This window comes from Sminthopsis crassicaudata, chromosome 1 (genome assembly GCF_048593235.1).
Source record: "Sminthopsis crassicaudata isolate SCR6 chromosome 1, ASM4859323v1, whole genome shotgun sequence".
In the NCBI taxonomy this organism is placed as follows: domain Eukaryota; kingdom Metazoa; phylum Chordata; class Mammalia; order Dasyuromorphia; family Dasyuridae; genus Sminthopsis; species Sminthopsis crassicaudata.
Window position 1 is genome coordinate 467076432 of NC_133617.1, and position 27710 is coordinate 467104141.

General features: G+C 36.7%; 1 protein-coding gene across 1 annotated transcript in view; it reads left to right on the forward strand.

Annotated features, from left to right (window-relative positions):
• Positions 1–27710, forward strand: part of XYLT1 (xylosyltransferase 1) — a 406252-nt gene that overhangs the window by 99863 nt on the left and 278679 nt on the right. The window contains exon 2 of the mRNA XM_074280891.1: positions 6761–6799. Coding sequence (XP_074136992.1) covers positions 6761–6799 — 39 coding nt within the window. The remainder of the gene's footprint in view (positions 1–6760; positions 6800–27710) is intronic.

Genomic DNA, 27710 nt, shown 5'->3' on the forward strand with positions numbered 1-27710 from the left:
AGGTGGTGGAATTAGGGATAAGGCAGAAATAGAAAATGTCCACTCCTAATCTGAAAGAATTAAGTTTAGGATCTGCCAGACAAAAAGCTACTTGTGATTTAATGGAAACAAACAAACAAACAAACAAACAAAAAACCCATTGAAATGATAATAAGAAGACCTGGACTCTACCTAGACTAGTCACTAATTAATTACCTCTCTGGGCCTACTCAGTTTCTTAATCTATAAAGAAAGAAAGTATTCTCAAGAATATCTCTAAATATCTCTATGTTATATTATGTTATATTTTTACAAAGTTGGAGATATAGAAATATTTCAGCTTTTGAAAGTATTAATTAAATAAGAAATCTTGCTTTTGAAATGAATGTATAAATGTGTACTTTTAATATAACCTGAAATGTATTTTGGTGTTTGCCTTAGCATTTTGATTTAGCTACCATTTCTTTACTATCCAGATTAAATCTCCTACTGTAGTATTTCCTTGGACAGGTACCATGAATCTACTGTAGATTCTTACCATTTTAAAAAACTTTTCCCATTAAAAATTCTTCCATCTACTTTTATAATTATTTTTATTATGAACTAGAAAATAATCAATAAATATCAACATTTCCATACACAAAGGTCAGAAAATAGGGATTATACATGAAACCATGAATCCCATAGTCTTTTAAATATAGTGCATTTAACATGATAGTAGTGATGTCTTGCTTGTCTATGTCCTCTCTGAATTTCCTTCTGGTCTCCTCTGTGTTTTTAAATGTCTCATTGGTCATTCTTTTCCTCTCTCAACCATTTTTCTTTAGAAAACTACTCTTTCTCATACAACCCCTTTTCTCCACTAACTAAAAGTCCTCATTTACAACTAAATTAAAGTCAAGCAAAACAAATTTGTATTGTAATATTATTTCTGGAAAAAGATGCCTCATTCTACACATACCTCATTCTACACATACAATTCATTAAATCTCCACCAAAAGGTGAGAAATGTGCTTCAGTTCTCTAGAGTCCTAATTGTACTCATCCAAGTTCTTTTCCTTTAAAATTTTGCCATCATCTTATATATACTTTTTTGGTACTACTCACTTCATTTTGTATCAGTTCTAAACTTCTGTATGAGTTAATACAAATCTTTTAAGGTTTCTCTGAATCCATACCTATTGTCATCTTAAAGCAAAATAATATTCTGTTACCTTCATATATCATAATTTGTCCAGCCATTTCCCAATTATGGAACACCCACTTTATTTCCAGATTTTTGTTAGAACAAAAAGTGCTGTTATAAAAAATTTTGTGTATATGGATTTTCTTCTTTTTTTATTATTTGGGAGTATATGCCTAATTTCAGAATAAAAAAAAAATTGCCTGATTTAGTAACTTTTGGGATATAGTTCCAAATTGCTTTCCAGAATATAGTAAGGTACCTGTCTTTTTAGAGTTTGGGTGGTAGGTTTTTTTTTTTGCCTTTTTTTTTTTTTTTTTTCTTAAATAGACCATTATTTTTTATTGATGTAAGGATTTCCCAGGTTAAAAGGAAAGAAAGAAAGAAAACTCCCTGTTCCAGGGCAGGTCTATAACTATTCTGGATCCTTCTTACTTAGAAAGTTGCCTGAGGCATTGAGAATGTGTCAGAGTGGAAAACTGCACCCAGATCTTGCTGACTCAGAAGCAGGCAAGCACTATTCCCTATGCCTTACTGCTTGTCTTAAAACTTATAATTGTGAAGAAACAAGCTTTTTCTCTTTCTCTTCTTTGTTCTCTTATTTCTTCTCTTCCTCCAATCGTATCCCTCCCATTTCTGGCTTCTGATGTTCTAAGGAAGATCTGTGGTAGAAAGACTCACAATATAGCTTGCGCTGGAAATATTTGTATTGTTTTTTATTCTTTCTTTTCTGTTTTTTACCCCCATCACACACACACACACACACACACACACACACACACACACACACACACACACACACACACATTCTCTCCCCTTCTCCCCCTCTCTCCCTCTCTCCCTCTTCCCCTCTTCCCCTCTCTTTCCCTCTCTCTCCCCCTCTCTCTCCCCCTCTCTTTCCCTCTCTCTCCCCCTCTCTTTCCCTCTCTCTCCCCCTCTCTTACCCTTTCTCTCCCCCTCTCTCCCCCTCTCTCCCCCTCTCTCTCTCCTCTCTCTCCCTCTCTCCCCCTCTCTCTCTCTTCTTCTCTCCTTCTCTCCCTCTCCCCCTCTTTCTCCCCCTCTCTCCCCCTCTCTTCCCCTCTCTCTCCCTCTTTCCCTCCTCTCTCTCCTTCTCTCCCTCTCTCCTGTTCCAGAATTTGATGGCAGAGTAACGAAAAACCAACATTCTCTGAATTGTTACCAGCTGCAGGGAATGCTTAGGCAGCTAGGTGACACAGTGAATAGATTGCAGAGCCTGAAGTCAGGAAAACTAGTCTTTCTGAGTTCAAATGTGACCTCAGATATGTGCTAAATTTATGACCTTGGACAAATCATTTAACCCTGTTTACCTCAGTTTTCTCATCTATAAAGTGAGCTGGAGGAGGAGAACCCAAATGGGTCATGAAGAGTCGGATACAACTGAAAAATGATAGAATAATGATAACAATACTACAGGGACTATCTGGGAAAGGAACTTGGAAAAGTTGAAAAATGAACTTTCTTGAGCCAGCTAACTTATTTCTATAATCTGAGAAGACTTAGAAATAGAGATCTAAGTTTTAATTCTGTTATTTCCTTGTCCTGTGACTTTGGTTGAATCATATGGTTTCATGTTTTCTCAGTAGCAAAAGGAAAAGGATAATTTTTTTTTTTAATTTTTAAAACTTTTTTTGCTGAGGTAATTGGAGTTAAGTGACTTGCCCGGGGGCACACAGCTAGGAAGTGTTAAGCGTCTGAGACCAGATTTGAACTTAGATCTTCCTGACTTCAGGGCTGGTGCTTTATCCACTGTGCCATCTAGCTGCCCCAAGAAAATGATTTTTGAGGTCCTTTTCATCACTAATCTGTGGATTCAGAATTGGAGAAGGTTTTATGTTTTTCATTGCATAAGATTTAGAGCTGCAAAGGATCTTATATCCAAACACCTTACAAATGAGGAAATTGAGCCTCAGAGAAGTGATTTACTCCAAATTTTAAAGGTAATTAGGTTTGATGTGGAACTCCTGTTCAGAAGGAATCAGTCAAAATTTCATCAGATTTGTACTAAAAATGTTGCTTAAAATGATTTGCTTAATACCAAGGGGAAATGCAAAGTCATGCTTATTTTCTCAGCAAATGCAAACAAAATATATATGTTGTGACTAATGTATTAGGAAAAAGTAAAATTTAATTAAAAAAATAAAAGCTACAATACATTTATTTTGCTTCTGTGCATACTTTCCTTACAAAAACTTAGTTTAAATAAAGTGTATTGCCTTGATAAGGAGGTATTCTTGCAGGAAAATATTTAATGAGACTATTTTCCTGCTTTGTAAAACAAAGAAAAAAAGTTGTGAAATACCATCACTTTTCACTTACTCAACTCCTGTAACTCCAAGGATAGCCTCCTATTTTAAACAATTAACTTTGGGAATAAAGATGTGAACAGAATACTTTGACTTTTTTGTATCATCCTATCATAATACACTTAATATTTATGTGTTGACTTTTTTTTTCATTTTTAATGCAATCTTCCTTGCTTTGTATATTAGGCAATACTTTACTTTTAACCATGGTGTTCCCTAATCACTATTTTTTGGGGCCACTTCCTTTTTACAAGAATTAGATACTAAGAAGCAAAGAACAGTATTTTTTAAAAGTTATGATCTTATGTCATTCCTTGTTATTTTTCTTTGTTGATAGAAATGTTCTCCCATATATGCTAGGACTGTATTCCAGTAGCTTACCTTGTCCTTTTGCCTCCTGCAAACTGGCCAGTGGTTGTTCGAGTAACCATGGTAATGTGGAAGAGTAAGCACTGTATTCTGTAAGCCTGAAGTTTTGCCAAAGTTAGAGTAGTCTGGCCATAAGGGCTGAGATCCAAGTCATAGGCAGACCAAGGTCTTGATAGGTCAGCTGTGAAGAGAACAATCATTTCTACTACAGTACAATACATCCGGAATGTGTCTATAGCAAGTGAACAAGATAATATTGACTTATTGAGCTTGGGTTCAGATTCTGCTCCTGGCTCTGTAACCTTGGGCAAGTAATTTATTATTTTTGAACCTTGGTTTTCTCATTGATAATAAGAGATTACTATTTCTAATGCCTACCTCATAATGCTGCCATGAGAATTAAATGAAATAATAAGTGCAAATCACTTTACAAACCAAAAAGATCAATATAGATGCCAGCCATTATTATTTCCAGCTCTAAGATCTTGGATAAATCACTTCATTTTATTCAGCTAAAAAAATCCTATGATCCTCTTTGTGTCCCCATCCTGTGGCTGCCTAAAATGACTTTTCTGTATCATAAGGATCAGCATTTGAATGTCAGCCAGACTTGTCTCCTGTTGCTGTGTGTGTGTGTGTGTGTGTGTGTGTGTGTGTGTGTGTGTGTGTGTGTAGCACTATTTCCTCTTTTGTGTTCTCACTTCTGAGTCATTATGAGATATGGCTGAGAGAAGCCTGCCCTTGTTCCAAACTGTTTTAATGGTTTCTGGCACATGTATTAGTCTGGCATTTGGTAGAGAGTGAATGGCAATTGATGGCAGCATCTCTGTATACTAAAAACTTTCCTTTGGTCTCTGGGGGCTTCTAATCTGACAGATAAGAATTTACTGTACTGTAAACTGAAGACTTCTAATTTAGACAGACGTGATGGATTAAATAGACAGCATCATTGACCTGGTTCTACTTCGTTAGGTTTTCTAATTAAGCAGGATGTTGTAGAAAGTGAGACCCTGCAGGAATACCTTGGGCCAGTGGGGATGAGGCTTTTACTAGTGTTCTTTGTATTTTCAGAGGGTGTTCAGGGAAAGATTTTGTTGGAAAGTTAATCCCAAGTGCTAATGATGTGGCTGCTTGCAAGGATATTATCTTTCTCCTGACCATTTAATTAACAAGCTAAATAGATCATTTTGTCCTTTGCTCTTCAGAAGCTCTTTAATGAGCTTTGCACCCCTGACTAAGAGCTGGTAGGGGTTCTGATTTCTGAGGAGAAAAAAGAAAAAGACAGTCCTTGGCACTGCAACTAGGAAAAAGACTAAACTATATCAATACAGCTGAAAAGTCCTTACCTGTAGCTTCTCAAGGAAGTCAGCCCACGGGAAGCTGATGCCTCATAATGATCATTCAAGTTGTTAAGTTAAGTTCAAGGATGTCTGGAATGAAATGAAAATTAAGAATGAGTCATTATATCTTCAACTCATTTTAACAGGCATCCATTACGTGTATGTAAATTATACATACATATATTCATACACATGTAAGTAAGTGTATGTTTGTGTGTGTGTAAACTCTGGAGAAGGACGAGGTTACTAATTTGACAACTAAAAGTTGTGCTTTCCCTACCAGAACCTTGGAATTTAGTAGATGAAGCATCCTTGAAAAGAAAGTTTGCACCTACTAACTTTGAAAATCTTTTGGCCAACCTATCTATGTTCATAGGAAGCAGGGCTAGGAAAATGATGTCACTGACCTGTAAAGCCTTGTTTTTCAACCTAGGAGTTTAGGTTTCACAATTTCATTCAAATTCCTTCTTGTTTATGAGCTGGCCCAGGGGGCTTCTGCAGTCTAGGAGATGAGCAGCATTTAATGGAAGCAAAATCTCAATCATGGTTTGACAAGTATCCAAAATGGGTTCAGTGCCTTTGAAGACAACATAGACCTAGGTCTTTGTATCTTACTCTGAGCCTGATGAAGCTAGGGATGAAGTCTCAGGAGACTTGGGCAGACACAAATATAGGTGTACCTTACATCCTCAATCCAGTGCCTCCCTTGTGAATCTCATCTCATCACCTTATTGTTGTAAACTAGCATGAGCTCCTCCCTCTCTTTCTTGTTCTTCAAAAAAGAGCTAATGTTTAATGATCCCAGAATTTACCACCAAGCTTTTCCAGTCAATTGACTTTTGTGTGTATAGGGGATGGAGGCAAGGGAGAAGGTCACCCTTGCCTTCTCTCACCTTAGTTTTAGCCCATTGAAACTGTGATTCAATCCTCCAAGGCATTAGCACTAGCAGAGCTTAATTTCTTCTTTCTCTGTCCTGCTTTCTCATAATGATTTTTCCAATAGATTCTTAAGTGTCAGAGAAATGTGTGTATGTATGTGTGTGTGTGTGTGTGTGTGTGTGTGTGTGTGTGTGTGCACGATATTTTAATACTAATGAAAGACAAAGCATTTAGTTTTCCTTTAACTAGAACAAGGACTTGATGGTAGCTGAGTTGTCTTTATTCCTTTCCATTTCCAACCCAAATCCTAAAGTGCTATCTTCTGTGGTAATTAAGGACTCACTTTGCCTTATCCAAAGAGCTCTTCCTCTCCTTTATTTTTTTTTCTCCTCGAATTTCAAAGGAATTGTAGACATGTCACTTATTGACTTGATCTTAGTATATCTGTGAGGATAGTGGCTTCTGAAAGGGAAGTCAATTCATTCGCAGATATTTTGGGACTTGAAGGGCATTCAGTACATCTATAATATCTTTATTTTGGAATGTGTGGAGAAAGAAATGAGAACCCCCTTAGGTTTGCATGGGGAATAAGGAAATCAGGTGCTGTTTTATGTTTTATTGCATCTTAAAATTTTTATTTTATTATTGTAATGTTTTATATTTTCTTGTTGTTTTCTATCTTTTAGGAGTCACCACCCAGTCCCTTTACCAGCCTGGAGACACAGGTCAGTTCCTTTTTATGTATATTACCTTGGCTCAATCCTTACTAAGGGGTGTGTGTGTGTGTGTGTGTGTGTGTGTGTGTGTGTGTGTGTGTGTGTATCTTGGACTATAGATAAATGTATATGTGTGTTTGTTGGATGTGTATATCTGTGGGTGTGTTTTCAGGGGTAGGTAGAGTAGGAAGAAAAGGACTATTTCTTACTAGCTTTATCCTTTCTTAAAATCCCTACTTAAAAATGGAGTAGTGGTAGAAATGAGGAGATGGGCTTACTTATTCACTGGAAAACAACTTCATTCCTTTATTTTGGAAGTATTTTCTTTAACCTAAGCAAGTATCCATCTTCCTTTTCCTTGGACTTCAGAAAGCAAGAGAGAAATACCAGAAACTTTTCCATGAATTCATTGTTAATGAATCCATAATGAAAACTCAAGATGGAAGAGAAATTTCCCAATGAAGGGTGACTCCCATGGACTTATTTTTGAGGCAATCTAAGAACTTTCTCTATTTTCTAATATATTTTTCTCTTTCTTAGTTACCATTATCCCCCTGAGTTTGATGGGGAAGGTATCTTTAGTTTGATCTATTTTCTTGGCTTTGGCAGGAAGAAAGGAAAGGAATAAATACTTTATATATAAGTACTTTTAAAGCACCTGCTATGTGCTAGACAATGCGCTAAGCACTTTATAAATATTATCCTTATTTGATCCTCAAAACAATCCTACAAGGTAGGTGCAATTATTATTCCAATTTTCAGTTTTTTACATTTGAGGAAAGTAAGATAACTGGATTTCTAATCCTTGATTGTCTAATCTAGGATTCTTTCCCATATACTTTGTCTTTGCTTTTTCTTCATATTGTTACATTTCAGTCTAAGTAGCTTCTTCATCAGAGCCTATGAAAGGAAAATAAAAGGAACTAATATTCACATGCAATAAGTGAGGAAATTGAAGCTCTTAGCCAGTTAAATAGGTTTTAGATAATCTGTTTGACTTAATTATTTATGTGCTTCCTTACTCCTCTCTCTCATTACCATGTAAACATATATCACTTGCACTTATGGGATGATTCATAGCATCTATCTGCTTCAGTGTTGAGCTGAAGAGGAGAGTCTGTACTCTATATAGTACTAGACTCTAGTTTGGATGTGATAAGGGATTTTTTTTTTTTTCTAATTCAGTGATAACCCTCCAGCTAGTCTCTGATATAGTATTCCTGCCCCAAGATATGTCAACCTCCAGTGCATCTAAAACATTTAATTCCTTCCAACCAATGTTTGTTGAATTGAATTGAATTCTCTTATACTCCACTAGCTACTCAAGAAGTGAGCAATGGTGCCCATACTCATAAGTTCCATGCCCCATCAGTTTGTTTCAGCCTAAGGAAAGTCCTAGACATTAGGACTAGTATTTAATGCTTGTCTATACTGAAACAGATGGAGTTGGAAAATGATACCTATGCCTTTGATAAGGAGAGAATTTTTTTAATTAAGGAGGATGAGGATTTCTTATGGTGTTAACAAGTGAAATTAAGTGGAAGACTAAGTTAAAGAAATAGAGTTTATGTTTCTCCACCTTCTATCTGATTTTTTCCCTATATCTTAGTTTGACTTATGATCAGGGTTGATTTCTACCTTTTACTCTTTGTAGCTGGGCAATTTTGACCAAGTCACTTAATCTAAGCATTGGCTTTATTGTCTATAAATATGATAATAACATCTACATTACAAGGTTATGTGTGATAATGTATTGTTCAGTTGTTTCAGTCATGTCTGACTCTTTGTGAGCCCTTTTGGGGTTTTCTTGGCAAAGATAGTGGAGTGTTTTGTTATTTTCTTTAGATCATTTTTACAGATGAGGAGCTAAAGCAAACTAGCTGATAATAATGTATATGAAAGTGCTTTGTAATTCTAAAAATTGTCCCTAAGTGGCTTAGTGGAGTGCTGGGTCTGGAGTTTGGAAAACCTGAATTCAAATCAGGTTCAAACTTTCACTAGCTGTATGACCCTGGCCAAAAAACAAGGTTTTTTTTTTTTTTTTTTTTTAAGATGTGGTTGGAGAAGATCTGACATAAACATAAAAAGATAAATAACTATGAGAAGTAGTTATTTTAAGGCTAAATGAAGTGACAATAAATGGTTCTGGAATACAGAGAAGTGGGTATGATGACTATGAATTTTGGGGAAAATGTTATGGAGGAGGTAGAATATGCATTGGACTCTGAAGGAAAGATTGGGGTTTAGATTATCTAGAAGGAGAAGAAAATTTCTGGTGGGAAGAACTATATAAATAAAGGGGGTAGGGATGGGAAAAAGGTGAGTTTGAGGAAATGGAAATATACATAGCATATTCAGAGAAGAAGAGGCCTTATTTTATGTGAATTATAAATAAATGAGAGGCTTTAGTTAGGTTCTAAGTTTGCAGAAATAGGTAGGGAACAGATTGTGGGGGAATATAGCCCTCCTAAATCTTGTCCACCTACCACTCTTCATCCCCCTGTATATGTTATTGGTCTTAGTGTGAATACTGAAATCCCATTTCAGATGGAAAATGAGCTACAATAGAAGATGCAGAAATTTAGATGTATTTTTAAAACACATTGGTGGATGAAACTTGTACATAGAGACCCAGATTTTATTCTAGGGACTAAAAATGATCTGTTCCTATTTCTTGATTGTTGAGAAGCTAAACCGAGAAATCTCCAACTGTGGCAGGGGATGAATTTGCATGTCACATAGTTCCAGAATTTTTTCCCCTCATTTTTGATTTCATTGGCATTGGGAATGCCAAATGAGGAAACTCTGCCCCACTCATGAACATCTTCTGTAATATATAATTTTAAAAGATTGTCTGGTACTCTGAGGATTTTAGAGACTTTCTCAGGGTCCCACAACCAATATGAATCAGAAATAGGACTGGAACCACCTCTTTCTGACTTTGAGGTCAGCTGTACATATATACATACATAATGTCCTACTTCCATAAATGACATGACTCTATCTTTAGGCTATACTAATTCCTCCATTTCCAGTCTTTCTAATGACCTGTATAGGTTCTCCAATGCCAAGCCTCTCCTATGATTCAGTTAAAATGACCTAAGTAAATGGTAAATTCTCAAATAATCAGGATTTTCTGAATTTCCTGCTTTATTAGCACAGTGACTGGGAAAAGTGGCTTTAATTGTCTTAAAATAATCCATCACTTGTCTAGCTGTAGTTCTTGGAGGGTGCTACAAGTGGTATTTTTATCTTTTATGAATTCTGTGTTTCCTGGTTTACAACCCCCTGGAATCAATCTGCTGTGTCCAAACCCAAGAAGCACTTTTGTGACTGGAATGCAACCACTGTTGCTTTTGTAACTAGGCTTAGCATGCTGTGTGGGTATAAAAGAGGAACCAGTATCCTATAGTCAAACTAAAAGAGAATTACATAGGGCAGGTAGGATACACAATAAGATTGCTGGCAGTAAGTAACTAGCTACATACTATTTAGTGAGTAAAATTGTAATATTTTATAGATTTAGCGCTGGAATGAATTTTAGAGATTATCTAGTGCAAGGGTTTTAACTTTTTTAGTGTCAGCTGCTCTTTTAACGGTCTAGTGAAACCTATGGAATGGCTTGGACTATGATTTTTGAATACATAAAATGAAATACATGAGGAAACACAGTATTAAAATACTTTAAAAAGGAGTCCATGAATCCTGGGCTAAGAATCCCTGATGTAGTCTAATCCCCTGGATTTATAGATAAGGAAACTGAAGTTTGTCCAAGATCACATACATAGTAGAGACAAAATATAAATACACATCCCCTATTTCCACAGTCAGTGTGTTTTTCACGATGTTGAGCTGCCTGTTGACTAAAAGATGCATCTGACTTGGTATCCAAGTATAAGACATTGTAAGAATTATTATTATTATTACTATTATTATTATTATTATTTTTAGTATTGGGATGACTTGTACTTTCTTTTCCAAGGACTCTTATTCTTGGTCCATCCAATTCCAGATCTGCAAGCTTCAAAGAAGTGTGTATGCTATGTCTTTTTAAGTACCACAGAAATGTAAACTTGAACTTGGCTTTTTCCCATCCCAGATATCATCAGAACACCAGGCCATCAAAGGCTTATTCTCTTTGTGTGCTGCCCCTGACTCTTTTGTCTCTCCCCCTCCACCCAGTATCAATTACATCGGTCATTATCTTCTGCTTGGTTAATCTGTCCCCATGCAGCTGTTCTGAGTTGTGGGGGAGATAGATTGATCAGTTGCTGAGTCTGCCTCTAATGTTCTCTGCCATTAGGACTGGGGAGTGTTGCATCTGGCAATATCAGCAGGATGCTCTCTGCTTAACGGCCAGATTAATGGAATGAAGAAGCTGGGTAGTTCTCAAACCCCTGAAGTTTTTAACTTGGCAGGCTACACCCTTGGGAAGGAAGGGGCTGACTCTCAGCTAGGAATCTTCTGCCTGACTCCAGAGAACAGTTCCCTAAATACCATGTGGACCAAAAATTGAAAACATTCAAAGGAGTCTGAATTTGGGTTTAGGATAGCAGCTTAGGGGAAATAGTACTATTAATTCCCTAGAAACCTGGAGAAAATAAAGTCTCTTTGTGTGGGTGTTGAGGTAAGGGTACTTGATAAGGGAAACATGGTAGTTTGATTCATATAATGAGGGAAAGGACCTCAGAGATCATTTTAGTTAAACCTTTTCATTTTATAGATGAGGATGCTGAGGACTAGGGAAATTAAGTAGCTTACCTAAAGAAGTGTGTCAGAGATTTGACTTAAAGCTAGACCATAGCTAGAGTTCTTTTGCCCTGGGACTATGTTGTTCATTCATTTTGTCATGTCCATTTGTTTGTGAACCGTATCCATGGGGTTTTCTTGGCAAAGATACTGGAGTGCTTTGCCATTTTCCTGTGCAGTAAATTAAACCCAACAATAGTTAAGTAGTTTGTCCAGGATCACATAGCTATCAGATGTCGGAGACCAGATTTGAACTCAATTTTTCCTGATTTCAGTATTTCAATAATCAATCCAGTGAGCTTCCTACCTGCCCTTGTGCTATCATGCCACATGCTTTCTAAAATTTATTCTATGGATGCATTCCTAAACATTTGTATCATATCTAGTTTTTCAATAGAATTCAAATTCTATTTTTATAAAAATAATTCCTTTTTTTATGGGAGGAGTCTAGTCTTATGATTTAAACAGTGCAGAGAACTCCTAATGTGGAAATTCCCTCCACTAATACAAATCGACAGTAACTTCTAGTCTTACAGAGAGCTATCTAAGCCAGAAGTGTCATACCTGAGGCTGGCAACATACCTGACTGAGTATTGCCTTAACAGATGAAAAGGTAATTTAGAAATATTTTAGAAAATAAATAAAAAATAAAATACAACATTGATAATATTAATCGATAGCTTTCTAAATCAGTATGCAGCCACAGTGATCTATTTCTATTTGAGTCTGATACCATTACCTTAGTAAACTGGGGCATTAAGGGACTTAACCTTGGCCTTATAATTAATGTGTCAGGGACAGGATTTGAGTCCAAGTCATCTTCTATCTGACTGGGCATCCAGCTACTTTGTAATGCTATTCTTTAATAATAATTGTAAAGATAAGTAACACACTTACTTAACACTTTTAACACTTACCAAATGTTACCACTGGGACTCCAATTTCCATGATATTGTCTGAAGTGCTTTATCTTCATTTCTTACTAATTTCCATTTGGCTGCCATTCATTCTGCTTTCCTACCAGTCTGCCAAGCAGTTAATAGTCTGTAAACAAACATTTAAATGCACTAAGAGATCTTTAATAAAGGGCTTGTTTGGTCATGTGAATAATCACTTCCTACTTTATATTTTATATATTAGGAGCATAGAGCACAGATTTAGATGGGCCATGGTATCTAACCTGACCAATTAACAGATGAGGAAGTTGAGAAAAGGTTATGTTACTTGTCTAAGTTCACACTTCTGATAAGTGTCTGAAGCAAGATTTGAACTGAATAAGTGGATCTTATTAAATTAGGAGCCCATATAATTTCCTGTCTACTTCTCCATTTCACTTTAGAGATTGGTTAATGTAAGGGCGTTAAGCTTTATTAATTATCTGGAGGGTTTTCCATTAGACAGTGGTTAAGTGACTTGCCCGGAATCACAAAGCTAGTAAATATTTGAGGTTGCTTTTGAACTCAGGTCTTCCTGACTCCAGGATCCAGCATTCTACCTGCTGAACCACTTAGCTGCCTCCTATTGCTAATATGCCACCCAGTTTCAGAAACCATTCATATCTCCCTTATCTTTGGCCAAGTAAATTTCAGTTGGAGACTAAGCTGGAAACATTCCAAGGACTTGGAGCTAATACTTCAGGGGCAAGTGTTTTAGATATTCTTAATGCTTGCTGATCAAATTACTTCCAACAAAAAGTAGCTTCCTTAAAGAACAATTTCCAAGATAGAAAGAAATTAATATTGTTTCTATTTAGATTCATGTAAAATAATTTACCCCATTCTACTCTGCCTTCTTTCTGCATTCAGTGTACTCTTTGTTCTCGTACCTTAATTTTTTTTTGTCATTCCCTCGAATTTACCTTATACCAATACTTTCTTTGTAAATTCTTCCCAGCTAAATTATTAGTGATACAATTTTTAAAAATTATGAGTAACTTCCCATGTAAGGATATAAGCAGTTCAGCTCCATTGAATGTAAATCAAATCCAGTAGTTCTGAGAGCCAAGGTAGCAGAGTTAGAAGTAATAATCTCTAATAATCACCTCCAAAAAATCATAAAATAGTGACTCCATGAACCAGCAAAAAGATAGGGTGAAACACTCTTTGAGCCTAAGAAACAGGGAAGATTTTCTACTTTGTGTTTTCTTCCCTGTCACCATAATAACTTTCTATGGTCAAATTCTTTTGTTTTTCCTTGTAAAATTTGATCTCTGTTCCCAGACTGGAAGGGACACTGTACCAGGCTTCTTATGCCACGTACCAAGTGTTTCACTGATGTTATCCTGAGGCCCCTAGAGGACTCCTGTGTCTGGTGCTGTGCTGAGGGGATATGGGAGGGGGTGATAGAAATTGTAGGAGTCTGGCAGCTTATCTGGTACTGAGCTGGGGTCCAGCTGCTGGTGTCTGGTGTGTGCTGAGGTTAGTGGAGTGTTTCTTCTGTATTTCCCCAAGGTTACACTGAAACAAGTGGTAATCTAACCACTGAAAGTTGCCGATTTGCTTAGGCTCCCATAGGTTTGACATATACTTGTTTGCTCCAGACTATGCTGAAGCATGTGGATATCTAGTCACTGGAGATTGCCTGTTTACCCTGGGCTATGCTGAAGCACATGGTAGTTCTTGGAATTTGAGTTTGCCTATTTTTATGGCTATGCTGAGACATCTGGAGGGGTCTTGGTGTTAGCATTCCTGTTCCATCATATTAGGATTCTATACTGGTTTGCTAAGGTGGGGTTTGCTGCTGGCTTTCTGGGACACTTCCTGCCCTGGAACACAGTCCTCTTTTACCTGAGACAGACCTTTCTTGGCAATCTTCAATGTTTCTTAGGCTCAAAGATAGTTTCACTCTATCTTTTTGATGGTTCTGCTGTTCAAGGATTTGTTTGTATTTTATGATTTTTTGGGGGAGATGAATATTAGAGTTATAGTAATTTACTTCTAACTCTGACACCTTGACTCAGGAGTCCTAGATCTGATTTACACACACACACACACACACACACACACACACACACACACACACACACACACAGTATAAAGATTTGCTATAACTTTCCAAAGTAGAATTATCCAGCAGAATTCCAAGATCTGTTGTTTGCCTCAAGGAGGCAGATTGATAGGCAGCCTTCTTGGCCTAAAAAGATTGGACCCTGGTGCATGTTAATTTAAGTATAACTCATGAGTTCCGGAGTACTTTTCTTTGGATTGGCTTGGAGACATACAACTGATGGTTGTTTTCCATGTTTTTATCATCAAGGTGATGGGGAAGATATCTTGTGGGAACTTCTTATTGGAGTATTTTTGGTTGTGAAAACAAGTTCCTGCTTCTGATATAATAAGAGAGGTGAGAATGAGAGGGTGTTTATGACCAAGAATATATATATTCCCCAAAACTATGTTCTGCCCTTCTCCTCTTTACTGTTTTACCTGATGACATTAGTGTCTCTCCTGGGCTAAATTATCATATCTAGGCATATTTTTTAATTGAAGCTTTTTATTTTCAAAAGATATGCAAGGATAACTTTTCACCATTGACCCTTGCAAAGCCTTGTGTTCCAATTTCCCCCCTTTCTCCTCACTCTTTCCCCTAGATAGCAAGTAATCCAATATATGTTAAAATGGTAAAACTATAATGTAAATCCAATATAGACATATATATTTATACAATTATTTTGCTGCCCAAGAAAAATCAGATCAAAAAGGAAAAAATGAGAAAGAAAATAAAATTCAAGCAAACAACAACAAAAGAAGTGGAAATGCTATGTTATTAAGATCCACACTCAGTTCCCATAGATCTCTCTCTGGGTACAGATAGCTCTCATCATCATAAGATCATCGGAACTGGCTTGAATCATCTCATTATTGAGAAGAGCCACATCCATCAGAATTAATCATTATCCATATGATTCTTAAATTTCTATCTAGCCATAACCTCTCTAGAACTCCAGACATCACCAAATACTTTTTATACATTTCTTTTTTTTTTTTTTTTTCCCCCTGAGGCTGGGGTTAAGTGACTTGCCCAGGGTCACACAGCTAGGAAGTGTTAAGTGTCTGAGATTAGATTTGAACTCGGGTCCTCCTGAATTCAGGGCTGATGCTCTACCCACTGTGCCACTTAGCTGCCCCTTTTTATATATTTCTAAATGAATATTCCATTGGCATATGAAGCTCAACATGTTAAAATCAAAGCCCATTATCTTTCCCTCTACAGCTTCTCTTCTTCCTAGTGACTTCCCAGTTATCTATACTCATATCTTTTATATCATCTTAAACTTACATTTAGTCTATATAACTGATCTAATGTCAGGTCTTCTTCATTTTGCCTTTATCTCTCTTATATATCCCTTTTTCTGTACTCCCACAGCTACCATCTTGGTGCAAAATCACTTCAACTTAGTCTAACACAGTGGCCCTCCCTGGTTGTTTTCCTTCCCTCAAATCTTTCCCCACTCTAATTAAGCATCTTCTCAACTGCCAAAGCAGTTTTCCTTAAGCACATGTCTGATTATATAAACTCCAGTGGCTTCCTATTACTTCCAAGACCAAATGTAAAATCCTGCATTTGACATCTAAAGGCCCTAACCCCTTCAAAATTTTCCAGTCTACTTATTTTTTATTCCCTTCCACATATTCAACAGTTTATCAGTATTAGCCTTTTTGCTACTGCTTACACATAACATTCTATCACCCAACTTGGTGTCTTCATTATAGCTTTTTCATTATCACCTTTCTTCCTGGGTTCTCTGGCTTGTTTTAGTCTCAGCTTAAATCTCACCATTGATAGACTTTTCCTGCCCCCACTTAGTCAGCAAGTACTTTTTTTCTGATTACCTTCCATTTTTTTCATTCTCTCTCTGTCTCTCTGGATCTGTCTCTTTCTCTCTCTTCTCCTCTCTTCTCTTTTCTTTTCCTTTCCTCTCCTCTCCACTCCTCCTCCTTTTCTCTTCCTCTACCTTCCTCTTTCCCTCTCTTCCTCTCTCATCTTTGTTCTGCCCTCACTCTCATTCTTATCCCCACTCTGGCTCTTGTTCTCATTCTTTCTTTCTCCTCCAACACATACATACATATATATGCAACCACATATACATATTATATACATTATACACTATATATATACACACACATATATAAATATGTGTGTTTATATTCTTTAATGCATAATTTATTTTTGCATGTTGTCTTCCTATTTAGGATATGATGTCCTTGAGGGCAGAGACCTTTTGTGGTTCTGTGTATCCCTATCTCTTAGCGCAGTGCCTGACACATAGTCAGTGCTTGATAAATGTTTGTTGATTGGCTCTGTTCAAGTATCAGAAAGGGTACATTGTGGAGAAGAGATTAGATTCATTCCATTTGGTTCTAGAGAGAATCCTCTCTAACCAGGAGGAACTGGGGGAAGTTGCAAACAGATGTGTTTAGGCTTTATGTCCACCTGTATTTCTTAATGGAATACTTGGAGAATCAGTGGGTTCATCATCCTTAAAAGTAGGGGTCAGACAAACACTCTTTGGGCATGTAGCAATAAAGATTCCTTTTGAAGGTCTCATCCAATTTTGTGAGTCCATATAAGGGTGTCTGAAAGAAGGAAGGAAACAAGGAAGTAAAAAAAGCAGAGTTTCTCTTCCTACTATCTTGGACACTAGGAAAAACAAAAGGACACTAGCAGCTGGACAAAAGGTTTGGTATTTATGATTTTTAAAATTGCTTTAAAATCATTGAATCCTAACTTTGCCTTGCTAACGTCAGCCATAGTGACCCATAGTTCTATGGAGCAGTGTGGTAATACTACACAAAGCAGATTTTGTTGTTGTTGTTTTTACCTCAAATATTCTGCTTTGAAGTTTCAACTAATGTCTAACATTAGCCTAGTACTGTCTGTCAATCTAATGTTTAATGTTCGGGGCAAACATAAGTCACAAATTTCTAGTTGTTGTGGTAACAGTTTCATTTATAAAGTCAATATTAGGATGTACAGTCATTTAAATAAAGGTGTGACCCTGCATCAGCTTTCAGTGTGTTTCTTTGTTTCTCTTTCACATTAAATGTTAGATCCTCCACCCTCAGGCTGACGTCAAATATTCCCTGGCATTCTGTTTTTAGTTAGAATAAATTTTTATCACCAAAGTCACTGCTTTTGTCTTGGAAATGACTTATAGTATATGCATGGACACTAATGATTTACTCTGTGTGTGTGTGTGTGTGTGTGTGTGTGTGTGTGTGTGTGTGTGTAGGTACACATGTATGTAAAGGCAAAACATCAAATCATTATGGAAAAAGACCTTGTCAAAGGTAATTTCCTAAGAGATTTATAGCTTAACAGTACAGTGAATGTAAAGTATTAAAAACAGCTGTGTTGAGCTTGTTGATTCTGGACACTTTCCAGAGCTAAGAGAAGTTCATACCATTTCTAGTCTGACTTTCTTTGAGAGCTGCTTGCTTTCTCTCTTCTCACTTGAAAACAGTCTTTCCTTATGAATTGAAACTTCTGAGGAGACTGTCTTCCTAGGGGGGTGTTTTCTATCTAAAACAGCTGCTATCTCTTTGTCTCTGCCCCATCTCTACTGGTAGTTTGCCCTTCATGAAGAACAATGTTTAGAGCAAACAGGGACTTTTTGAACAGTTTATACCTGAGGATCTAGTGAATTAATTACGGTGTAAACTGACATCTGTGGAGGACAGGCAATGGAAACACATTGCTTATCATTTCCATCTGCTTTTCTTCATATTTCCAGACTCCTCAGGAGAAAAGACCTGCTTTCTTTTGGTAAGAGGTTGTACAGACAAGTCCATTTGTGATATGAAGCCAACTCACTTTACCATAATGCTTCCTCCCTCCCTCCCTCCCTCTCTTCCTTCCTTCCTTCCTTCCTTCCTTCCTTCCTTCCTTCCTTCCTTCCTTCCTTCCTTCCTTCCTTCCTTCCTTCCTTCCTTCCTTCCTTCCTTCCTTCCTTCCTTCCTTCCTTCCTTCCTTCCTTCCTTCCTTCCTTCCTTCCTTCCTTCCTTCCTTCCTCCCTCCCTCCCTCCCTCCCTCCCCTTCTTCCGTTCTGTCTTTCTTTCTGTATTTTTCTTTCTTTCTCTTTATCCTTGCTTCTTTCCCTCCTTCATTCTTCCTTTCTCCTTCCTTCTCCCTCCTTTCTTTCTTTTCTTTCTCTCTCCTTCCCTTTTTTCCTTTCTTCTTCAGAAAGACCAAAACTGTGTGAGTCTAAGGCTCCCAGTAGGCCAGTTGTCTTGGTAAAGTCATCAGAAAGGGGAAAAAAATAGAACACTGGATGTGAATGATGGAAATTCTTACATTTTTCATGGAAAGCACTGGGCAAGATCCCATGAATTCAGAGCCCTTGGTTGTTGATTATGACTCAAATTATTTTGTTTTAAACATTCTATAAACATATAAGAGAGCATTTTTCTAACTATAGGCAAATGAATAATTCTTTTTATAATTTTTTTAAAGTTCACAGAAACATCAACAATTCTAGTTTTCAACTGGAAGCTACTTCAGAGGTCATTTATTCCACTCTTTCATTTTCCAATGAAGAAATAGAGACCTAAAAGAAGGTTATGTGATTTTCTCCAAGGTCATTCTGGTAAATATCAGAGCCTGTTTTGAACCCAAGTCCTTTGAAAGCATAGTTAATATTTTTTACCCTTTACTATGCTGCTTCTTTAGATGATGTTGGTCTCCATTCCATTTGATTTCAGAAGTCATTCATTGACCCATGAAACTTAGTAATTACATTAATGCCAAAATAGATTGCTTAATTACCATCCCTTTCTTACTTCTTCCACTTTCCTTAAGGAGAATAGAATACTTGACATTTAGGCAAGTCAGTTGGTTTGAAAATTTTTTTATTGACAGCTGTGATCCATCCCCTCAAACCCACATTTCATCTGGGACTGGTAGCTTCTGGGAAATTTCCTTGTGCTAAAAAGGGGTGGAATAAGGAAATGTTATTGAGCCAGCAGATACTAACCTTTTTATTTTTTTTCCTTACCTAAGCATGGGAACTTCTCACAGAGGCATTCTCTCTTGGCTTAACAAGTAGAGAAACAGTAGCCTGCTGTGCTACTGACTGAGAAACATGAGACTGTAACTAGATTTGCATCGATTTACAAATCAGTGCTTTGGCATCAGGGTATGAATAACATTCAACCTAAACATCACACAAACCAAGACCATAACCCTTGGAGCTTATATTCTCCAAATAAGAGGATATTTGTGCAGGCTCATTAATATAGTTGAATTTGTTGCTAGCATTAGATTATTTAGTCCAGGATTATACAGTACAGTTATCTGAATAAATCAAATAAAAATCATTTTTACAATATAGGACCAATTTTACAAATTAGGACCAAGTTTATTAATCAACATAAGGGGTAGAATGCCAATAAATCATAGATTTATAATCCATAGTGAGGGTATTTTTAGAACCAAGAATCATAGAATACTTGAAACAAATCTTGAAGATCATCTGGCTCAAAATCCTAATTTTACATATGAGGAAACTGAGATGCAGAGAGATTAAAGGCTTTGCCCAATGACACAGTGTATTATAGAACCATCACCAGAAACAAGATTTCCTGATTCTCTCTTTAATGTCAAAGACATAATCTTTGAGATTCTCTGTGACTGTTCTTTACTGATGCTCTTCTTACATTTCTCTTCATTCCTAATTATTCTTTACTAATCATTCTTCATGCTTTGGTTCCTTAAGTTTGGATTTCTCTCAAAGCTCTACTCTTGGCTTACTTCTCTCTTCGTGATTCCATCCATTTCTCTGTCTTGATCCTCCTGGGGATGGCTACACACTTTATTGCTTCAGCCTGATCCTCTCATCTTTAGTCCTTTATTTTTGACTTTGTGGTAGATTTCTACAAGTTCAACCAGCAATTCCAATACTACATGTTAAAAAAAATCCATCAAGTTACCCTCAAAATATTCCTCTCAGCCAAACTCCTGTATATCAGTGTTGATGGCCTCAAGAGTCTTCTAGTAAAATTCTTTCATTTTACAAATGAGAAAACCAAGGTTTGGAGTTGTTAAAAGACTTGTTCAAAGTTACTGAGTAATTAAGTGTCAGATTTGAAATCTCAAATCTTTTAATCTTTCTTTTCCCTCACCACTTATATCTATCCAAGAAAATGCCTAATTATGTCATATTTACTAAATAAAATCCAAGAGCATCTTGGTAAATGTTTAACAATTGGACTCTAAGAAAACTTTAGTTTAATCTTCAGAAGTAATACTTAACCTTAGGCAGTTTACAAAACAATGAGCCAGTCCCTGACTCATTGATTAAAATAACATTTCTGAGGTATAAATGTTCATGCTGAAAATTTAACAATCAGATTTCAAAATATCCTGGACAATATCAAAAGTTATCTTATACTTCTATTCCTACCTACCATCCTAGCTCTGCTCCTGATTGTCTCCTGTATAGAATATTGAACAGCCTCTTATTTACAATCTCTGAAGTCTGGCTCTCTTGTTCACTCCAATAGATGCTTCACACTGTGTATAATTTTTCTTAATCTTGGATCACTGATCTAGTCACACACAGAGAACCGCTGACTTGAAATTCAGAACATCTGAATTTGAATCCTGCCTCATGTACTTGCTGGCTGTATGATCTTGGACAAGTTATTTAAAATCTGCTTACCTCAGTTATACCTTATACCTGAGTATAAGAATAATACCTACCTCTTAGGTAGATAATATTTCCAAATTGCTTTGAAAACTTGAAAGTACTATATAAATGTATACATATTATATGTTCATATTGTTGTATATGCATACTATATATATTATGTCTGTAGCCATAAATTATTATAGTAGGTATTTGTCATTATTATTATCATTATTTTATTTTTCCCTTGCTCAAAAACTTTCCATTGTTCCCTATTGTGCATGCAAGATAAAATATAAACTTCCTCTTCTGGTATTCAAGGCCTATCACAAGTTGACTCTAATCTATCAATCATTCTAATTTTCCACTACCCCCTTTCACAAACTCTACATGCCATGCAAATGTGTACTAGCTAGCTGTTCCTCAATGTTGCCTTCTTTTCTTCCTCCATTCATTTTTTTTGTGTGTGCCATGATCATTTTTTTTTTTTTATCTCTATCTATTCAAGACCTGGCTCAGGTACTCCCTCCTCCATGAAACCTTCACTGGTTCCTAACTCCCAGCTCTCCTTTCTCAAATTGTATTATCCTTATTATTTACAGTCTTATATTATACTTATTGGCATATACATCTGAGCCCACACTGTTGGCTAGAAGTCCCTGGAAAGTCAAAACTGTGTAGCTTTTTTCATCTTTAAATTCCAGCAGTAATCATATTTCCTTTTAAATCATTAAGTGCTTACTATATGTCTTTCTGAATTTTCAGAATTTGGCAGCACTCTTCCCATGCCACATTTCTAGGTATTAAGGATCCAAAGACAAGAATGATCCTCTCATCTCTAATCCTTTGTTTTTGACTTTGTGGTAGATTTCCCTACTTCCTAATAAGGTTACCTCTTTTCTTTTTAATAACTTTTTCTTTTTTTAAATATATGCAGAGATAGTTTTCAACATTCACCTTTGCAAAACATTGTGTTCCAAATTTTTCTCTCTCCCTTGCCCCCATCTTCCTTCCCTAGACAGCAAACAATCCAATATAGGTTAAATATGTATAATTTTTCTAAAATATTTCCATATTCTTCATGCTGTGCAAGAAAAATCAGATCCAAAGGGAGGGGGGAAAAATGAGAAACAAAAAAGAAAGAAGCAAACAAACAACAACACAGGTGAAAATTCTATCTATGCTTTGATCTACATTCAGTCTCCTTAGTTCCCTCTCTGGATATGGATGGCTCTTTCTATCGCAAGTCTATTGAAATTGCCTTGGATCAATAAGGTTACCTACTAAGAGAGGAAACTACTTATGTATGTATAAGTAAATAGAAAATATTTACAAATGAATGGGAACTGTAGGATAGAATAGGGCAGACCTTTGATCTAAATTTCAGGAAGTCAAGTGGACCCTATTCTCAAAAAGTTGTAGGGCAGAAAAGGTAAAACCCTAGGTCTAAGCTTCAGGAAGTCACAGGCAGCGTTGTTGACCATTGGTCAATGGTTACTTTGTTTTCATTCCATTCAATGAATTTAAAATTCAACAGGAAAGGGAGGATTATACCCTTGTCTTTTCTGCACTGGGCTATACACCATGCTGGATTGTCCAATTGATATGCTTAGACCACTTCTTTCAAGGACCTAATAAATGCTTTTTGTTTGTATCTGGAGATACCGCCAAGTAGTCAGTTTGAGTTAGGAGAGTCAAGCACCCTGTACCACAAACAAAGTAAGAAAGATGAGGGCTAGCTAGACTTAATGATTTCATGATGCAGGGAATTTGAGGAAACTCTTGTACTGATTTAAGTCAGTGACTTCTTTACAATTTGTAGAAGGGTAGTCAGATGGCCAAGTGGATAGAGTCCCAGATCTGGTGTCAGGAAGATTGAGTTCAAATACTGATTCAGATACATATTAACTGTTTGACCCTGGTCAAGTCACAATGATGAGGTCTAGAATTGGGGTACCTAAATGAAATTAGGGTTAATTGAGGTCTAGTGGCAAGTTCAGGGTACAGGGAGTCAAATAGAGCTCCCCTGCAACTACTTTGGATTCAGTGCAAGGATATGGAGTTGAATGAGATCTTATGGAGATGCAAGAGCCCCCTGTAAAGGAATTTACAGACCTGAAAACCTAGATTGATAAAAGAAGTTTATTATGGGGTTTGGAAGTAAAGTTAAAGTCCAGTTAGTAATGAAGGTAGAGATAAGAGGGCACTGGAAACAGTGTTCCAGTGGGCAGAGATCCTTGGCATGCCAGGCGTAAGGCTGCCATGTTTGGAACTTCTGCAAAGAGAGGACTCCAGCTTGGTTCTTTTATAATGAGAGATTTAGCTAAAGGGGGCCATGGGTGGAGTCCCAAGTTGGATCCTCACTGGGTTTCAGCAAGGGCTAGAATTTGCTTGGTGGGGGTTGGGAAATCTAAGCAGATCATTAGAATGGGGACTGGGACAGCCCAAGTTGGCTCAGATCCAATGGCGGCTGGGAAAGCCCAGATCTTCTATTGGAATTCAAAGGGGTGCTTTTGACCAGGATTTTTGAATCAAAGATCCTAGCTTCTTGAATTGATAATGCATCAGCTTAGAGGGGCTGGGAATCAGAAAGGAATAAATCAATCTGAAAGGACTAGTTTCTTAAAGGGATCACAATCCGCATCAACTTCATCTTGTTTGCCTCAATATCCTCATCCGTAAAATGACCTGGAGCAAGAGATGGAAAACCACTCCAGTATCTTTGCTGAGAAAAATCCCAAAAGTTATCACAAAGGGTCAAACATGACTGAAGAAGAACAGCAAAATTATGAGTTACTTAGAGTTCTGAGATTTTAAGAAAAGATTTTGCCCACAGTCTTTATAATTTAAATGCAAGACTCAAGTCTTCATGGCTTCAGGGCCTGTTCCCTATTAGGTAATATTAGCATAAAGTAAATACAATTTGGCTTGGGAAGAGTGCTCCACATTCTGAGAAGTAAGAAAGACTTTTTAGAACTAACCCATCAGCTGATGGCTTCACTGGACCTAGGGATTCCCATGAGGAATGAATAGATAAAAATATTATAGGTCAAGCCAATAGTTCTCAAAATGTGTGGTTCAGGAGATTGAGGGTTCCCAGTACCCTTTCAGAGTGTCAGCACAGTCAGAACTTTCTTTATCATAATGCCAAATTTTAATTTCTAATATGGTAAATAAAAATAGAAATGACACATATAAACAAAAGCTCTTTGGAGCCCTCAATAATTTTTTAAAAGTATAAAGGGGGTCTGAGACCAAAAATGTTTGAGGCCCACTGACCTGTGCAAAGATGAGACAGCATTTTGTATAGGGAATAGCAAATAGACCAATATGGTTTGATGCATAAGTAACAGAAAATAAGTCTGGAAAAATAACTTAGAATCCGGCTGGGAATGACTTGAAATGCAAAACTAAGAAGTTTGTATTTTACCCTAGAGAATTGTAATCCCCTAAAAGAAGGTCATCAAACTCAAACATAAACCATGTATTAACTTGGAAAACCACATAACAACATTGTGTATGTTCAATTGTATTTGTATTTATTTTGTATTTATTTTCCAAATTGTATTTTAATTCTGTTAAAGTTGCCTTGTATTTAAGATTTCTGCACTAAAGAATCTTAAGCAAAAGATTAAAATCATTCATTTAGATATAGCAGTTTGGCAGTTGTACAGAGGGATTGTTTTAGTTTTTCTCTGTATGCTTATCACTTAGCATATTGTCTGGCATATAGGAAGCACTTAATAAATGCTTGTTGACTGATTGGAGGATGGGTTGAATAGGGGAAATTAGGGGCAGAGCACCAGTTAGGAAGTCTATTCCAAGTAGTATAGATGAGATGAGATGAAGGCCTGAATTTTGGTGGTAGTCATGTGAATACAAAAGAAAGCAGATGCGAGAGACTTTATAGTTATGGTATAAACAAAATTTAGCAACTGAAACTGTGTAGGGCAAAGGAGAGGGGAGAGGGAAGATGTCTGTGAAATTATGAACCTGAATGATTAGTAGGATAGGGATGCCCATCTTGCACATAATAGTTGCTTAATAAAGGATTGTTGAGTTCAATTGAATTTTTGTTTAAATTTCAAGGAGAGAAGTTTAGTCATCTTTCAGCTAGGTCATATCCCCATCCACTCACCCTCTTCCTTCTTTCCTTCCTCCTTTTGCCTCTACAGAAGGACCTCTAGCTGTTTTTAAATATCGCTGTTGGATTCTCTTGCATATGGTCAGCAGGCCTTGTCAGTGGCTCCTTCCACCCCAAGATTCAGCATCAATCAGCTTTAAAGAGGATAGTGTCAGAAAATGTTTGCTCTCCTTATAATGGAGGAATTTTGGGATTCCTCTTTGCCTTCCCCTGATGTCCCTCCTTAGAGAGATTCTTAAACAAATGTATTTATTCTCTTGATTGAGTAACCACCATATGCAGAGGAACTGAGAGATCAAAGATGGGAGGTGTGGGTGTAGAGAGATTAGGGTAGGCAGGAGGAAATTCAGTTCCTTCCTCCTCATCTAGAAATTTGTGCGGTTTCAATCTACCAGCAGACTGATTTGGTCTTTGCTTACAGTTGTTTTTTTCAATCTCTATCACACTCCTAGGAAACTGAACTACAATAATATTTTGATCTGGCACAAGGCTGGTCTGTTAGGTTTCTTAGAAATGCTAGTACCTTCCTTTGTGGCTAAGAGGCAAGGACTCAGGGAACTGGCAGCATGGTTTTATCTATGGAGCCAGGTGGATCCTGGCCACAGTGCCTGGATGTTTCTTATGTATAGACAGAGCAAGCAGTGACAATAGTCCTTTACATTAGATGACCTTCTTCCTTTTAATAAAGCCCTACAAAGTACCATCATGTTACTAATGTCCTCCTTTTTACTTTCTTCCTAGAATCATAGTTTGCAGCGTTTTAGTTAGCTTTTTTGGAGATCTCGGGATCAGCCTTGGTTTCAGCAGAATAATCACCACAAAAATAGTCAAAGATAAAGACCAAAGTCTTTATTATCTCCTTCACAGTCTGTCTCCTTCACCTGGGGCCCAGCTAGCTTTCTGGAGGCCCTCTGGAATGGGTCTTGATTTTAGTGGAGAAAATACAGGAGTCAGGAGAGACACCAGAGGCTGGTCTAAGATGGAATGTCTGTGGCTAACTTTGCACTTAGTTTATAGACTTTATTACAATTACATCATTACAGTAGAATGAGTATAAACCAATTATTAATATCACTAGGGAACCATTATTTGCTGTAAGATTAAATCAGTCTTACTGAACTAGAGAATTCATATGCTAAACTAGATAACCATTGTCTTATCAATTCTACTGGGTTAACACTTCAATCCTACTGAACCAGAGAATTCACATGCTAGACTAGACAACTATTGTCTTATCGATTCCACTGAGTTAATTCCTTGTTTTAAGAATCCTTATTTCAAGTACATTTCTTCAGAATTCTGGTCCATTACAATGGTTCCTTTTTCCAGAATTAAAAAAAAATTGTTTGTTTTTATTTTGTTTTGTTTTGTTGGTTTGTTTTAAGTAAAATTAGTATTGATGAGATTTGCAAGGCCAGGGACAGAAATTAATTATTTTTTGTTTCTTTTTAAATCCAGAGAAGACAGGGTTTAGCTCATTCAGATTCTCTGATTCTGGATTCTGGGGCCAAAACATGACTTTCTTACATTAAGCCTTCATCTTACTTTACTGAAATTTTTTTTGAATCACTCATTTTAAGGAAGAGTTAAAAGGAAATCAGGAAATGGAAAATGAAAGCTCTTTACATTTGGATTTTTATACATGCATTGTAAATGTTCCTGGAAACTTGTATATAAATAATATTACATGTAAAGTCTTACAAATTGAATTTCATTTTTTTCAGTACATTAGGAGAGATGACTGTTTAATGGATCTCTTTCCACAATATGCATCTCCCTTGTTTATAGAGTTGAAGGGCTACAGATCTGGAATATTACATATACAGTCATACAGCTGATATATTGGTTAGTTTTGTTAAACTAGTTTTTATTTCTCTTTTTCTTTGTTATAAAAGTGGTTTTTTGGGGAAGAATAGAGGAGAAGGATATATTTAGGAAAGTGATGTAAAAACAACTCTTATGTATCTCTAACTATATTTAAAATTAAGATCCTGGTAATGAATCTTTTTTTTTTTTTAAACTGAAGGAGCCTCACCTACAAAAGGAGTAAGTAAAAACAGAATTTCAAAAAGTCTTTTCAGCTCTATAATTGACTCTATAGATTTGTGATTCCCTGTGTCATAAGACAGTGCATCCAGGCCTTTCAAGCCCCCACACCTGAGATGTTTTGTGTAAGTAGGGGGAGATTTTTGTAAGAGATTTCAAAAATAAAATCAACATTGCTGTTGCTAGCCAACAGTAATCCAACAACCAGTCCATCAATAAGCATTTAGTAAGCATATACTGTATTTAAGGCAACAGTGCCAGGCTTCTGGGACACAAAGACAAAATAGACAAAAACCCTTCCCTTAGGGACTGTTTCACTACTACCATATAGTAATACTCTACAGTTAGTGCTGTAG